This window comes from Guyanagaster necrorhizus, assembly GCF_019112545.1.
Source record: "Guyanagaster necrorhizus MCA 3950 unplaced genomic scaffold BT62scaffold_17, whole genome shotgun sequence".
Taxonomy (NCBI): Eukaryota; Fungi; Basidiomycota; class Agaricomycetes; order Agaricales; family Physalacriaceae; genus Guyanagaster; species Guyanagaster necrorhizus.
The window spans coordinates 449,492-465,468 of NW_025064896.1; the positions used below are offsets into that span (position 1 = coordinate 449,492).

Consider the following 15,977-nt stretch of genomic DNA (forward strand, 5'->3'; position numbering starts at 1 on the left):
GAATAAGTGAAAAATCATAACACCTTTCTGCTACTATCAATGATTTATAATGCCTCATCAAGCTGTTGAAACCAGTGTCTCCAGCTCAGATATATGAGGCAAGCAACTAAGCAAGCTTAGCAAGAAACAGGCTGATCTTAGTGCATGTCTTCACTACTCTACTCTGGTTGTATGTATCTCACTGTGTATTCTTCCAGATCAAAATGCTACAAATGCTGAAAATAAGAAGCTTCAGCAGAAGCAAGTCTTTAACAATAAAACTAATAGTGTGTGATATTTAGCCTCTTTTACCCTATTGACATTTCTCTAGAGCACCTCTGGGAAAATTATGCAGAAGAGTACACTCATGGTCACAACAGCTGCTAGCTATCTGATGTGGAAAGCAAAGATGATGATATGAGTGGCACATTGGAGTTTCATCTTCTGTCAGTGTTATCACTATACAGTCTTCTATAAAGGAAACTATTCTCAGTCATTACCAAAGATTCAGTCAAAGAGGATTATTTTGATGCCATCCAGACAACTTCACTGAAAAGAACTCACTCCAATCATGGTCTCCAAGTCATTGCCCACTTTTGATACATCAGATCCAAATATTCCTCACATCAACTTCAGATCAAATCCCATCCATCACATCAGCCATCCACAATCATCTTCTCTTTCTGGTGATTCAGATTCTCTTTCTGATGCTAACAATGATGCCACATTAGACTCAGTTCATGAGGTGGTTACCATTGAACCACCACTGGAGGTAAATATACCAATGTCTAACAACTCATCTCAAGTAGCAGAAAATAAGCAACCTCACAGCTCTTCACCAGTTTCTTAGTCTGAGTCTGATCTCCCTTCCAATGTGAAGAAGCCTCACACTGCTAAGGTTGCCAATGGTACAAAAGGCATCAATCAACATGACTATGATGGCAAGCATCCCAAATTCTTTATCAAGTCTGTAAAGAATGGAAGCAATGCATTTACACTGTCAATGGGTACTCAGACACTGAGGTTGAATGTACATGTTAGATGACCATAATATATACATTTGGACTGCATTTTGGAGCTGTATCTCTTGATGATTATTATTGTATAAATGAATACTGAGTTGTACATATAAACACAGTACTGTTATATACATGTATTGTTCTGCTATGTAGCCCTCACATGCAAACTATGGGGATGCTACATTGCACTATATAGCACTTGCAGGAGTGCTATGGGTGTTACATTAAGGGGTACTTGACTACAGAGCTACAACAGCTATATAGGCAATACTTATACATAGCTTCATGGATTTTTCCTGATGTAATGGAATGTCATAGATTATATGTATTATTACATTTTGCAAAATCACATGTGTGGATACATTCAGAGCATGTCACCAGAGTTATGAGTACCAGCAATGGATGCAGAGATTCAAAGGATGGAGGAACAGGATCTTGACACCAAGTATATCCTGTCTGAAGGCAATCTTGCCAATATCTTCAGGAAGACCACCCCCAAGCCTCATGCAATGGATCTCTTACAATGTATGGGGTTCACTGGAGTTTAGTTTCAATATGCATCAACTTCAGGGAGAGTGTCAAGAGGTTCAGCCAATGCTCATTGTGACCTTTTGGATTCACATACTGCACCTTGCCTCTTATCTGAGTTTGATGTACTTGCAACTCACAAATTTGCAGCACTGGCATTCTTTGTTCCTATTTGGATGTATCAGTATCATCTTCTATTTTGACATCGCTGGTGGAACCAGCCACCATCTCTGATGAGGTGCAAACTATACCTGTTCACTTCAAGTTCTAGCCTATAGTAGTAAGTTTTGATAGATAATAGAAGGGGCCCCCATGATGAGATATGGCATCATGCATGATGAGGGAAGGAAAGATATCGAGCAGGATTTTCGTTTCTGGTTCGAGGAGGGATCTTGTAGCCTGGTCAAATGGTTACTTGCAGTACTCGGAGTATTGACAACATGGCATCTATATCAATGTTGAATCGGAACTGTACGTCGCTCCTGGGCCCCCCGGGGCTATACTTGAAGGTCCAGACCCAAAAGACGCCACAAGCAGGGCCCGTTTCTTACTTGCTAATTCTTGATCCTTCAGTTATAGTCGGAAACTCGACAGGTGATACCCTTATTTCTCAAACCATATCTGTTACATACATAGCCCGCCACCGCTCGTTATGCAGAATTCTTTTTTATCTTCCAAAAAAAAGAACATTCAGTTTCTGAAGTCCCTGGAGGCGAACTGACATTGCACAGTATAGTTCGACGCTATCTGAATCGGAGACTACCGGTCAAGCGTTCATTTCTTTAGTCAGCATTTACGTACTGCCCTCAGAGCGCTGCTTGCTTGTCTAAATTAGCATCAAATCTGAGCCACAAACGCAGAACCATAAAGCCAGCAGGCACTCGTGACTTATCCAGCGTACGAAGATTCTTTGACACCTCGGGTCTGTTCGGATTCTATAAAGGAATAAATATTTTTGGGCTTTCTTGGGTACGAGTACGACTGGGACTCGAAGGACTAATAGACCAGGAACCAGTTGGATCCACCAGACTCTAATCTTGTGTACTATCTTCGTCTAGGACTTTATCTGAAGTGCATTGCGGGATATTTGACTAAGGAAGCCGCCGACCTCACATTTAACTCTCACTGTCCAACGCATGGATTTTCTATCAGTCTCTTAGATAGCAAAGCTGACATGGATGCAGCAAGCAGTCATTCAAGTCACATCTAAGAGGAGTAAGGGCGGCAAAAGAAGCGCTTAAAATTGATTTTACACCAGCAATTAGTAGAAGTGTAATGAAAACCTATCGCCTAAAAGAACAGTACATGATCATAGAAGTCGTCAAGGTATAGTAAGGAGCGACGAATGGACTCTTGATATAAAAAACAATGGAAAGAATGCAAAGGAGTGTGAACGCGACGCAAAGGGTCAGCAGTGGTAAAATGTGTCCAAATTCCGACGAAGGAGATAAAAAAATATACTAGAGACGGGGTAAAAAAGCCAAGAAACGCGGGGGTATAAATCCATTTTTACGCGCAACGAGATGAAGAAAGAGACGAAAAAGAGAATCAATTTTGCTTCGGTCTGAAAAGTTTCTGCAGCTTGCCCAATATCTTCTTCCACCAGGGTGAGTGCGTATTGGGACCCGACTGCACAAGGGCGGACGAGGCCTTGGACGGTGAAGATTTCGCTTCCGGTTCCGGCTCGGCTTTCTCAGGAACCTTTGTCTCCTCCTGGCTCTCCTGCTCGTGCCGAGAAAGGTTATTGGTCTGTGAGTCGACGACAGACACCGGACGCGACGACGTAGGCAGCCGCGATGCGGTCGAGTAAACTGAGGGTGAATCGAACCCTGAGCGCGAAAGCATACCCAACGCGAACCAATTCATACCTCGTCCCGTACCATCCTTATTTCTCTTCTCGAGACCAAATCCTAGGTCCAAGGCCTTTTCTAGACCGAGGTCTATTTCTAGCGTTTCCGGGTCGAGAGCAATGTCGGCGAGAGGGAGAGGAGAGAGGGACGATTGTTGTTGGGGTTTGGGTGTCGCCGGGGCAGGGGTGGCGGGTGCGGAGGTAGTGGAGGTAGAGGGTGTCTCTGGACCGTGGCCGAGAACCGTTTGCATGAGTGAGTCCCACTCCGCATGGTCAGATACGGCGCCAAGGCCATCAAGCTGGATCTTGGAGGATTCTGGAAGGACGAAAGGCTGAGGGGAGGTAGGTAGATAGTAGTCAGAGTCGGATAGCGACCGCCGTACTGGCAAATCCGTAGAAGTTGACCGGTTGTTGTTCGTGAGCCTGCCGTCTTCGTCGTAACTGATTCCTGCCCATTCAGATTTCCTGGTAGGATCGGAAGGTGTACCACGACCGATTGTCATGCGAGAAATCATGGGCCATGAGCCACGGATGACCGACGTCACTGCTGCGGGCGACAGCCTGCCCGACGCCACTCTCCTTAAAAGATTGTTCGATTCTGAATCGCTTGGCACTGGATGGGATGTAGTCGAAGGAGACGGACTGCGAGAGGCTGGTAGATCTTGTCCAGAGGATGTAGAAGCATGAAGAGATGGAGAGGATGCGGGGGACACGGGCCTGGAGAGAACCGATAGGTCGAGATTGAAGTCACTGAAGCCATCCAAGTGAAATTTGGACACGTCTACTGCTGCAGACTTGTTCGTAGAGGGTGGTAGGTTGGCAGTGAAGTCGGAAAACAGAAGACTGGGAGTGCTGGAGGGGGTATCAAAGTTGAAATCCATTGTACAACGATATGACGCCAATAAATCTGCAACCGAGAAAAATTGTGAACAGTCAGGAGAGGACGAAAGAGGAACAGAGTGGATTGACTCGAGAAATACAAGGAAGTTACATACACACCTGGAATTGATTGTATAGTGGGGATGGACACTGTTTGGGTTCCCGCGTCAAGGTCAAGGTGACAGTATCGTGATAGTGGGTGACAAATTTGCGGCACGATGTGGTACCAGAAACGCGTCCGCCTTACTCAAGCGCCCCACGGAGAACACGGATTTTATGAGCCTTTTGTATGCCGAACAGCGTTGTTACGTCCGGCCATCGACCTTCCATTCAAGAAAGGTTGTGTCGAGGTAATGAACGGCTTCTCCGGGCGGGAGAAGAGCCCTGAGTTGCACTTCAAATAAGTAAAAATGAGTCCAGCTCCCAGAGATGAAGGGCGTGTCACAAAAAATGGGCAAGACCACGACTTACACACGATTTTCTGGCGCGGCCGCACACGCTCAAAGGGCATGTTTTCTGCTGTGGAACGTCCTGGAATGTCCAGCCGGCGTTTCAACGAACAGCTGAATTGATCGGATCAACTTCTACTAGTAAACAGTCAGCTCTTTATTGGCGCAGTGCGCCGCAGGACGTAAAGTATTTCAATGAAAAGTCGGGGAGTTATAAGGCTGGGCTGAATCAACCTGGCTCCTTTTGCGTTTTTCTCTTTTTTTTTTTCGAAACAACCACGATACTGAAGAGGTTCGCGAAGTCTCCCTGTCTAACAGAAGTTTGAACCAATTTCAACATCACGACATGGAAAAAAAGCTGACCTCGAGGGGAATTACGAGGGAGTCCTTCAATCTCCGGATGACGTCCAGAAGCGAATCTCGAGGCTCCCAGTCCCTGGATTCATGAAGTCGAAGCATGAGACTCATGCTGATTGGATTTTCAGGATATGACTACCGTAATGTGGGGTCACCGTATAATTAACACGCCCTCGCACTGCCCAGTGCTGCATGCGACATCTAAGTGGATGTTAATTTGGTTGTACCGAGTCAGTTTAAAGCTACGTGTGATAGACGGCTACTTGGTTACAAAGTGGATGAGATAGATGACTGTCAAAAGTCAATAAGCTTGATACCTACGCCACGTTGTGTGAAACGTCATAATAGAGAAGGCGGTCCGGGTTGCCGGAGCTATTCTGCCTCTCTCACAATAACACCAACACACGCCTTCTTCGACATTCAAATTTTTAAAGATGTTGCTCTGGGAGTGGCCATTTTATATACACAATAGAGTGGAATTCCATGTGTCTAACGGTCGCAGCATTACACCCTGCATAAAACCGACGCGTAGCAACTGTCACCTCCGCACGTCAAATAGCCCTTGTTTTTCACTTTTTTAAGATTTCGTATTTCAACAGCACGCCCTATGGGGTGCTAGTCCCTTTCCTTTGCATTTCCTCCTCTCCTTGAGTAATCTAACAATATTCTTGCACCAGGAATCAGTGCAGGGTGCAGTGTAACAAAGTAGCTGACGGCTCTGCGAGCATGCCACGCGTGGAATCTTATGATGCGTAGTATCGCCCATACTTCCCTTCCTACGTATTCTGGCATCGGGCCCGGGCGCTCGGAGCTAAGCCTTAGTATCGACTCAGACTACGAAGGCCATCAACCCAGACCACGCAAAGACTTCATGGAGCAGGAAATGGTGGGCTCGACTTGAATCATCTCAGCGCACTTTGCTAGCCCGAGACTATGTGTAGCGCATAAAGGCCCAGACTTCTCGAAGTCCCGGGGCTTGGACTCGGCCACGAAACATTCCTGCAGTTGCCTAGCAAAAACGTCATCGGTACTTGTTTTGCTACGCGATTGCTAGGCCTAGTCCCGTAGACGCTAGAAAGTCCAACTTGGATATTAAGTCCTAACTCAAAGAGTTAAATTTTACTCTAACCCATCAAACGCGAGCTCACCTTCGCTGCACGCGACAGCTTTCTTCGCGTGTTATAAATTTAAACGGAAAGATCTCCACGGTTTTATCGAACGTACTAGCGTGAATGATGCATCCTAATTTTCCGAGTGTCCGCTTCGCAGGCACGACCAAGCGAGGGCCTGTGAGGACATCACGGATTGTCATCCCAGAAACAGCTAGTGAACGAGCACGTGAGCTGTGAAAAGCCTCTCTAACCACTTACAAGGCAGATCCTTAAACCACCTGGGAATCATGCCACGCCCTCATCGGATAATTCACGGAGCGAGCACTCGGGTACGTTGCCATAGCCCCGGGAGGCGATCCTCTGAATCGTTCGACTTCGAGGAATGCCATGAGCCATACAGCAGAGCATCCTTTATGGGGGCGCGATCGAAAAAATAACCCTCGGCAGCATTGGAATAATGTTCGCCGTCGCGTATATCGGTAAACGTCTTGTACAGCCCTAAGCGCCGTTGCATGGAATGTACCCCCATTCACAGATATCCGAAGACATTCCATGTGAACGAGGGCTGAAAGGTGACGCAATCACATCGCAAGCAAGACGAGTTGAAAGATCTGGCACTTCAGATCATGTAAGGAACCTACTCATCTGTATCGTCCCGACCCTTCAGCGCTGCCACAGCCGTGATAGAATCATAGTTGAACGGTCACGAGTTATACCTGTACAAATGTCACATAGTCCAAGGCGGGAGAAGTCGCATAGATCCAGAGGAGATACACGGCCACAGAACAGATCGCTCCGTCGGAAGCGAGCGCTAAAAAGTTCTCACAGGGAATATCAATCATCCCCTCCGACAAGCCTCCCGACGGACCTTATCTTTCCGCAAAAAAAAAGCTGAAAGACAGACATTGATCAATGGCATACAACACGACATGCGGGGTGGCGGATGTCAGCCATTCAAGTCGGTGAACGCCGTCGTCGCGGCAACGTTTGTGCAGAAAGTGGCGAACCCGAGACTTTGGCCTAGAATTGTATGGGGGACTCTAGTTGTCTCATCAAACCCGAGATGCTAGTAATAGAACTCGGTAATGCAGCCGCAGAGACGCTCCAGATGGTCGGAAACACAACCACTCATCTTTACAGGGCTATCGCGTTGGAGAGAAGGAGCTGATGGAGACCAGAGAACTTGATAAACGCCCCACGCCACTTCATTCAGCTGACGATAGGGGTGAGTATCGTTATGTGCAAAAACATTCATGGTTACGGTCCGGACGCCAAATCCAACAGAAATTGCCACCATCAACTGGTAGGAGAAAAAATCGTGATGCTCTATTTGAATTCAGTAAACCATTGGAATCAACCGGTATGGCACCTCATCGGCCCATTTTTCCCATTCCTTCCCGAATTCTCTCCGCATGAACTCATCCTCACTCTTCAGCCTGAACATCAGCGTTCCTAGCATGAGAACGATCCCGCCGTACCACCCACCGACCCCCGCAACGCCCCAAATAGTCTTTAGGATACCGCTCTCCCAAATCCAGGAGCCTGGACCTGCAAATAGCGGCATGGCACCAGCGAACGTGAGCAATGCGCCAAGATAGGAAGGATGTCGGACAAGAGAATAGGCTCCCGAGGTAATGAGCTTGTGGTTCTCTTGCCGAGAGAGCTCGAAGGTGAAGAATCTGCCTAATGCGCGGAAGCAATGCACGCGAAGGAAGCCTCCGGAGAGCGTGATGAGGGTACAGATGACGGCGAAGGGTGTTGAATAGCATATGGTGATTGAGGTGGGGAAGATGGATGCCAAGAGCTGGGATGCGGACGACTTGGGATAAGATACGGAGAGAATAAGTATGGATTCTAATGTGCAGACAGTCCAGAATAGTGCCTGCGAAAGGAATGAAAAGTTTAGCCCATCGATATTATCGATGAAAATCGAAAATATTGTACCTTGAAGTAGGTCGACGGGCCACCTGAAGACAGTATTCGTCTCAGAACGACCTCGCTGGTCCGAACCGACCCTTTCTCTGTGGGTATGAATTGAACATCAACGGGGGGAGGTCGATTTGGAGGAGTAAGTCCGACATGGATAGAAACCATAGACGAGAAAAGGAGGGCTATTTTGACAAAGGAAGACATCTAGGTGCTTGGTGAAAATGGAATGAAGAGACGGCATCTTATATGTTCGGTTATCCAAAATCCATCCCCTGATCCGCAATTGCCGAGGCAGACACGAGTATGGATTTCATACGAGCGTCGGAGTGTAAGGGTCTTAGAAAGGTAAGGCCGTGATCTTATGTATGAACATAGAACACGCGAGAAATTGGCCTCGTACAACTTCTCTCTATATCGGGAAGACAGATTCAGCCAATTGTGAGTGTACGTTTGCGGCGTGGAAGTTGGAAAGTGTTCATAGAACCTTCCTCGTTTGATCAGCATTTTTGGACAACATGCAGGGAAAAGGCCGTACATACTAAATTGCCTTCATTAGGCGGGGAAGGATGATTGCCGGAAAATGTCATATGAACCCGATACGCTTTAGCAATATTGGAAAACATCTGCACAAGCATCGCTTAGCGCAGGCCTACGGGCCGTGTGCACAGGGCGTTTCACTAAGATAAATGGGGTACTAAAGGCTAACTTGAAGGGAAAACCAAGGAAAACCGAGGAAAACCGGCTAGAAATCAATGAAAGCAGAAATGGACACGAATGAGCGCAACAAAACATATGACTGGTGATATGGAAGTTTGATCGTTCTTAACGATCCCCGGTGCCGGTAAGATTGAAGAAGGAACGACCGGTAATTGAAGAAGCAAAGCATCGCAAGAATGAGAATAAGAGTCTTAAGTAGCACCTCCCAGGCTATTGGATAGGTAGGTAGGTAGCATTACACGGCAGTCAAGGCATCTCTACGAGAGAGGCGGAGCTTAGCGAGCAGAAGTGCCCTGGCGGAAGAATGCTGTCATCAGTAAGGCGCAAAGATGAGAAATCCGCGGCCTAGCAATAATAGCAAGGTAAGCGAGCGAAGTACCAAAGGTCACGCTTCCACCGAGACGAAGAAAAGATCTCGAACACCAAGTTCATTAAGCTCTAAGTGCTGAATATTGCTTGGGATCTGGCCGCTACTGTATGGTTCGGTCTGTCGTGTCATATAGATGGAGTTGTCCGAAAATACGATTAATATAAAATATATAGCGCCCAACAGTTTAGAATGACATACCGGTAGTATGATCTTGAAGGAAGATGCCCTTCGTACTAAGGAATTCAGGTCAGACTAGTCTCGGTCCTTGATCTTCGGATACATCTAGACTGTAGTCGGTGAAAAAGAGTTCCCAGATACAGTGTCACCACTCTAGTCGACAGTCAAGGCTAGTAAGGGCTACCTGTAGACGAGGTACACGGTGGATTAGGTTTAAGTTCCGGGCTATGCCGACGGCCCGAAATCCGAGTCCCATCGAAAATATGCCCGTGAGAAATCATAACCCGTTTCGGAGCTTCCTTGTACAGCTTTCCTCAACCAGCAATCAACCATTAACGCTGACTTGGGAGCCTGTAAACTTCCTTACTTCTGTTGATAAGAATATCTGAATTCTAATATAATAGACAGCTCCGCTGTGTAATGTAGACCGCCCGTAAGTGGACCAAACAAATGGCATTGATTTTTGGAGCCCATCTCATATAACTGTATCGCACAGAATTTCCATGCTTTTTCCCTGCAGGTAAACCTTCTAGAACCGTCTTCGAAGTTTTTTCCTTTATCTTCGTTGTTGGCCTTCTCATGTTACAGGTCACAAGTTCTACCATCTTCGGGATCGATTCTTCGCTGGGCTTCAAGAAATCCAATGTAGAGGCACGGCTATATGTGCACAGAGGATAGATAGCATATCAATGCCATGAACTCCATTGTTGATCAACAGTGCTTCAGTCTTGCCGCGTTTCAGTCCCGAACATCACAGCAACGGACGTTGTTGTGATAACAATCAAACTTGAAGAACACGGGTAGTACAGACTTCCAAGCCCGGCGGGTCTGTATCTGCGTTTCTGATCACTCTTTTGTGGTGCCTCTTCAATTCACCAAATAACTAGCAAACTTTCATGCATTGATTCACAGACAATTTTAGCCTCCTCTGCTGTTCATACATGTTGTTCGACTGACTCTGAAAAAAAGCCCAGTTGCGATGTTTTGTATCTTCGCGTTCCTTCCTTTGAAAGCGCCGCTCAGAATTTTTTAAGCCATCAGATGCGGTCCCTTAATCACTTACATTCATTCAGGTTTCCACGGATGCGGTACCTAATGATGAAAAAAAACACTCGGTACAGCTGTACTCTAACATAAGTTTTGGTGAGTGTATGCGTGGTGCCACGGTGTTCGTTATCACAAGCATTTACTACAGAACGGATTCCAGGAAATTAAAACTCTGTATTGAACGGAACACCGCGTGTACGTATGGATCCGGAGGCTTTCACGAAAATCAATATCATACGCGAGAGTGTATCTCGTCAGCGTCTTACTCATATTGGTCCTTGAAACTCAGGGTGCTAACCTGACCTGTGAGTTCACCTAAGATATGCTCCTTCGGGCAACTCGGACTTCAGACCACGGCCGCTCGTAGACGTGGTGTTTTGCAGTATCAACGACTATGCTTAAGGTTAGTGAATCTTGTCATTGAGACAACTCCTTCCTGGGGATCTCTATCGATGTGAGAAATATCAGCCTACGGCGTCTTCAGCGACAATAGTTTGGACGATGGGTTTAGTCACCACGATCAGGAAGACGATATCCAGCTACCAGCTCGTACTTTTGGACTGAGTCCAGTGCCGCGGTGAAGTACCTTTTACGTCAAGGTGTCTAGCGACTCGGGCCTCGGGCCTCTTCTCTCTTTCCTTGACGACCTGGCATACGCTCGGTAACGAGCATTGAACCTGATTTCATCCAGGTTTCTGCGACCTCGAGCAATGTAGAAATCTAACTCATCGACTTGGCATCTCTTTCTGTTCGGCGCGCAATGTCGCCATGCCCAAGTCTGGTAGGTAATTGGGGACTGTAACTGAAGGAGTCATGAGGTTTCCGAAGGAGGTAGGTTCTTCGCAGTATGTACTTCATTCCATCTTCTTTGACAACTTGCTGATACTCTTCCAGGCGAATAAACCCTGAGGAAGTGCAGCTTTCCCTGCCTTTCTTTACTTCAACGTGGTTACCGGCTTGAACCCGTTCTATGCTCCCATCATTCGTCCCTATGCTCGCCACCCCAGATCTTGTATGTCCTTTCTTCTGCCTTTGGTACTCAACACACTGTTATTCTAATACAGGGTTGTCGTGTCATAATGCCATCGCTAACCCTAGTGCTATCGAAGGCGAATAGATATTCTCATTCGGCGGCGGTACTCTTAATCCCATAGGCCCCAGACTCAGAGACGTGGGTTCACGCAAGATTTAGCGGAGACTTGTCTTAATAGGGAATCATGTTCCTTGCAATTACCCCTTCCGTCCTTGCTTTGATTTCATCTGCGTGGTACAGTGGATCTGTAGCGGAAGTGGGCGAACTGAGGTCAATCACGCTGGTTCCTACTGACGCATACTAGCAAGCATCACATCATTTCCTCTGTTTGATGTTGCATCTTTTCTTAGATCGGACCCTGCTAACCTGAATAAAACGAACACGACCACGTTGGCTATCTATGCACTATAGGTATCAATGCGATGTCGGAGATGGGCGTGTTGATAGGAAAGAAGGATGATGCCTTCCATCGCCTCAGCCTATGCTGTTTCGTTCTCGTCGTGTTGTTTGTTACTGGGGATAAGTGAATGGCACTTGCCGAACATTCCACGGCTAAGTCCTTCGTTCTTTAGATGTACGGGTCGCTCTACATCTTCGTGTACCTATGTCTATAATCGTTCTGCAGATATATAACACTTGGGATGCGCTTTATGGAGGGTTCTGTAAGCACTATGCCGTTTCTCTTCGTCACAATGCAATTTTCAGCATAGATCTAATTTCTAGTATCTACGTACACCTCACAAAGTTCTTTCCATTGCGAACGAGCTTCCACCTGAGGTACACGAATCGGATCGATTTTATCTTGAACACCCAATAGATGACATTGTTCTATTAGCTGAAATTTTGGACTATAGTTTGACACCGACGCATATCAAGCCAATTCTCTTAAGCTGCAGGGCACTTCAACTGGTCCATATCCTGCGGCCTTGATACTATTTTAGATTAGATGATGCTGACTGCTGCTGCTGCGCCGCTGGACCACAGTGGCGTCCAAGCTTGTTAGAAACAAAAGCTGGACTCACTCGGTTTGGCCTTCGAACATGCAGCACCTACGATGGGTCTGCGATTGGCGGACAGGCGAGGTTTGCGGATTCTTTTGATCCTGTCTGTCCCGGTATCAACATACTGCTCAGGATTCGTGATGGGAGGCTAGGCTATATCTTCTATCTTAAGCATGTGGCTAATTATATTGCTTACGGCGCGCTAACTAATGACTTTCTCAGAGATTTAATATCATTCCTTACCATCTCATATCGATAACATTGCTGGGGACCTCATTGAGTACTAGCGGCGGTCGGCTTAGTGTAATTTTGATCGGCCTTTTGTGGCGAAGATGGTCATAATGGATTCGATTCATGAAAAGGTGCCGCCTTCTCATTTTTCAAACGACCTCTTCGACGGCAATATCGGCAACGCCACCTATCCTCGATAAGACTCTAGCCTTTTCTTCGTCGTACACAATTACCGAGCATGTACTATTGGGCTAACAAAATCTCAGTGTACATGATAGACGTGCATAATGAGCTGTAAGCCTGATGTTTGGATGAAACTCCCTTCTCGTTACCATCAGATGGCTCTTGATTCTTATGACTCGTTATACTGTATGGACATTTAAAACTATACTGTTGAGTCCTTTACCCACGATCCACCGCGCCCAGCCTGGGCGCGCGGTAACGTATTCCGTGACACATTCCTGGTGTGATCAATATTTGGTATCAAGCACAGTAACTTATGACGAAAATACACGTTCCGATGAAAAGGAGAGCACCGCTTAGAGTTAGGCAAACACTAGCCCATTGCACCTCATCTCTCCGTATTCCCCTCGATATGGCATCATCGGCGTTCTGTCGTCGCAGGGAAAATAAACAAGGAAACAGGTGCCGTAATGGAAACCACAGGACGAGAGCACCAATAATCCAGAGAAGAGGGCATACTAGGGCATGAAATGAATGTGTGAAAACGAATATGAAGTGTAGTAACGTACAAATACCGCACAGACAGAGATATCGAGATGGAGGATGCCTTCTCAAACTTGAATATGTAGGAGGTGACTGGTCTTCGGCTTCATACGGCGGAAGCGCATCAGAACTGATTGGTAGCTCATCGCGCAAATGAACATCCCCATATGCCTGTGCTCTGCAATGAGCATCTGAAAATGGAAGTTCTGATTGTGACATACCTTGCTCTGGGCATTTATGCTATTCACGCTTGCCATTGGTATCGCACTGGCACGCTCCACTGTTGGGAAATGTAGCTCTGAATAGTAGCGCCGTGTGAGTTTCAGTCTTATGTTAACAGCGCTGCGGGTCTTTTCTGACTGGGTGATAACATATTCCCTCTGCGACACAGGTCTTGGCTGTGCATTTTAAGGTTTCATTGTCCCCACCCTAATCCCGAGCGACACAGCCCTATTCAATATAACTTTAGGCGCTTGTGACTCGGATAGTGTCTCAATGGAGAGTGAAGGTTGGGATGGAAATGACGAGGTCATTTCAAGAGTTGGAGAGCTGTGAGTTAAAAAATTAGATGCACAAAGGGCAAGAAAATAAAACTCGACTCTGATGTTGCGATGTCTCGGGCTTTCTTCGCACACTACATACTACCAAGCGTCTCAGCGGAGTAAATAAATCTCCATTTGAGTCGGGGCATATCAAGTTTCAGGTAAAGACCCACGGGTCTGAGACCGAGTCCCCGGTGCTACCGGAAGTCTTATCCCGGCGCTCACTGCCGAGAAATAGGAATAGCAACTCGGTAACGCCAACTCAATCATGGATGGCACGAGCGTTTTCAATTCGCAGGCGAGTTCATGACATTACAGCGAAAGTAGTCCCTGAAGCAAAAGGTCGACCAATATACATACAAGCCGAATTGCTTCTTACCATCTTAAGACTACAGATTCGTCTCGTCGATACCGCCATAGGCATGAGGTTTGCTTGTCTCGAAAATCGCATCTCAGAATCCTTCCCGGGATGTTCGGGATGGCAATGACTACTATGACTCCGATAAACACCACAACACCACTTGAGAGCTAAGCATCAGAATTGCTGTGCCTAACCAAGGCCTGGGTTGGGGAGCATGGAGCGAAAAATAGGTTCAGCACGAGACCAAAATTAACAAACGGAGCAGCAGTATGAAGACATACCCGGAACGGATGATGACAAGTCTCTGTATACTGCAATGTTTTCCGCCGTCATATCGCTCATCCATTGCTATTAATAGTGCACTGAGGACTGTCAGCCCTGAATACAAAGGAAGTCGCATCTCCTAATCACATCGATCTGACGGCATTCTACTAATACAATGTCACAAAGCAAGTTGGTATCTCCCGTTGAATCCGGATGCCTGACTTTCCCTTCAGCTGACAAGGACACACCGAAAACTATCAGACTTGAATCTACGAGTTCCGTAAGCAATTGAAGCAAGCTTAGAAGACAGATACGTACTTCTCCAGCACGTCGTACCATACATAGTTCAGGTGCTGGCAAGCGAAACGGATGAAATCTCCGGAGAAAATCACGAGACTCAGGTAATGGAATTGTCACGGTAGCTTCAGAGTGTACAAGAAATCCACCTTTCCATCCAACAAGACAGTGCTGATCAAATGTGACGGCAGCGCTGGATTGTCCGTTATCAAAGTCCGCTATTGCGACTCGATGATCATAGATTGAAGCAAACCTTGAGGACTTACGTGATCCTTCAAAAGTTCATGTCTTGGGCTTTAGTCCACTGTGGATCGACGGTCGAGAGAGACGTCGATAGTCCGAACGCAGGGGCAGAGAAAATAGATACAAAGATGATCTTCATGATGCCCAGAGTAAAATCGTCAAGGAGGCACCAAAAGATGCCTTCTATCAGAGAAGCATGTCTCTGTGTCCTTGGCCATAGGACTCTGTTTGATAGTGCCATGTTTGAAGGCCCACCGGGGCCATCCATGGGCATCTAGACCTCATACTTGACAGACTCGAGTCTGTGCTCTAGAGGTGGCATTAAGCTCCTCCATGGTCTTCTTAATACATTGTAGATTTGGCTCCATAGTCTATCAAGTTATATATAAGCCAAACAGTCAAAATTCCAGACACTCAAGAGATATTTGTATGTCTTCTGAAAATTGGAAGTGCATAGTCAATGCAATGAAAAGAAATGAAGGATCAATCAAGCAAGCTTGGAATGTGAGGTGAAAGGAAAGGAAAGATGGATTTTCTGTCACAGTCTCCCTATATATGTATCATGAAGAATAAGCACTGCTCTTGCTTTGTACTATCTTTCTTTGTGCATCCACATCAGTCTTACTAGAATTTGAAATATGTCCAGTAGATTCTGACCCAACAGCTAATCACAAAAGGGCAAGCTGATTCACACTCATCTAATGTAGATGAAAGAATATAGCTTCAGGATCACTTCTAAAGTAAATGGAGAACAATAACAGACATTCAAAATAACTCATAATATCTCTGAATCAAAGTACTTAACATCTCCTTCTTGGTAGAATGGACATGTTTCTACTGAAGGTTTGTGATCATCTGAGAATCAGA

General features: G+C 46.3%; 6 protein-coding genes across 6 annotated transcripts; 2 read left to right on the plus strand and 4 right to left on the minus strand.

The window, feature by feature from the left end:
• Window positions 1-2,966: 2,966 nt before the first annotated feature.
• Window positions 2,967-4,574, minus strand: BT62DRAFT_219465 (uncharacterized protein). Its single transcript, XM_043180102.1, has 3 exons — window positions 4,375-4,574; window positions 3,395-4,282; window positions 2,967-3,337 (listed from the first exon to the last, which is right to left on the minus strand). The coding sequence occupies exons 2-3, from the start codon at window positions 4,254-4,256 to the stop codon at window positions 3,075-3,077; spliced, it is 1,125 nt and encodes a 374-aa protein (XP_043038167.1). The 5' UTR covers window positions 4,257-4,282; window positions 4,375-4,574; the 3' UTR covers window positions 2,967-3,074.
• A 1,332-nt stretch (window positions 4,575-5,906) lies between these two features.
• On the minus strand, window positions 5,907-6,686 carry BT62DRAFT_1007700 (uncharacterized protein; the record flags this gene model as incomplete). The annotated part of the gene is made up of 6 exons (XM_043177369.1): window positions 5,907-6,069; window positions 6,104-6,159; window positions 6,209-6,230; window positions 6,281-6,383; window positions 6,431-6,450; window positions 6,487-6,686. The coding sequence occupies 6 exons, from the start codon at window positions 6,684-6,686 to the stop codon at window positions 5,907-5,909; spliced, it is 564 nt and encodes a 187-aa protein (XP_043038168.1).
• An 822-nt stretch (window positions 6,687-7,508) lies between these two features.
• Window positions 7,509-8,305, minus strand: BT62DRAFT_920975 (uncharacterized protein; the record flags this gene model as incomplete). Its single annotated transcript, XM_043184264.1, has 2 exons — window positions 7,509-8,054; window positions 8,117-8,305. The coding sequence occupies 2 exons, from the start codon at window positions 8,303-8,305 to the stop codon at window positions 7,509-7,511; spliced, it is 735 nt and encodes a 244-aa protein (XP_043038169.1).
• A 1,287-nt stretch (window positions 8,306-9,592) lies between these two features.
• Window positions 9,593-10,043, plus strand: BT62DRAFT_1007702 (uncharacterized protein; the record flags this gene model as incomplete). Its single annotated transcript, XM_043177370.1, has 3 exons — window positions 9,593-9,718; window positions 9,792-9,798; window positions 9,862-10,043. 3 exons carry the CDS (start codon window positions 9,593-9,595, stop codon window positions 10,041-10,043), a joined length of 315 nt encoding a protein of 104 aa, XP_043038170.1.
• An 870-nt stretch (window positions 10,044-10,913) lies between these two features.
• BT62DRAFT_1007703 (uncharacterized protein) lies at window positions 10,914-11,529 on the plus strand (the record flags this gene model as incomplete). The annotated part of the gene is made up of 5 exons (XM_043177371.1): window positions 10,914-10,961; window positions 11,012-11,073; window positions 11,129-11,193; window positions 11,332-11,424; window positions 11,477-11,529. 5 exons carry the CDS (start codon window positions 10,914-10,916, stop codon window positions 11,527-11,529), a joined length of 321 nt encoding a protein of 106 aa, XP_043038171.1.
• A 1,506-nt stretch (window positions 11,530-13,035) lies between these two features.
• On the minus strand, window positions 13,036-13,802 carry BT62DRAFT_933719 (uncharacterized protein). The gene is made up of 3 exons (XM_043186605.1): window positions 13,625-13,802; window positions 13,430-13,574; window positions 13,036-13,378 (listed from the first exon to the last, which is right to left on the minus strand). The coding sequence occupies exons 1-3, from the start codon at window positions 13,658-13,660 to the stop codon at window positions 13,161-13,163; spliced, it is 399 nt and encodes a 132-aa protein (XP_043038172.1). The 5' UTR covers window positions 13,661-13,802; the 3' UTR covers window positions 13,036-13,160.
• Between the last annotated feature and the right edge of the window lie 2,175 nt (window positions 13,803-15,977).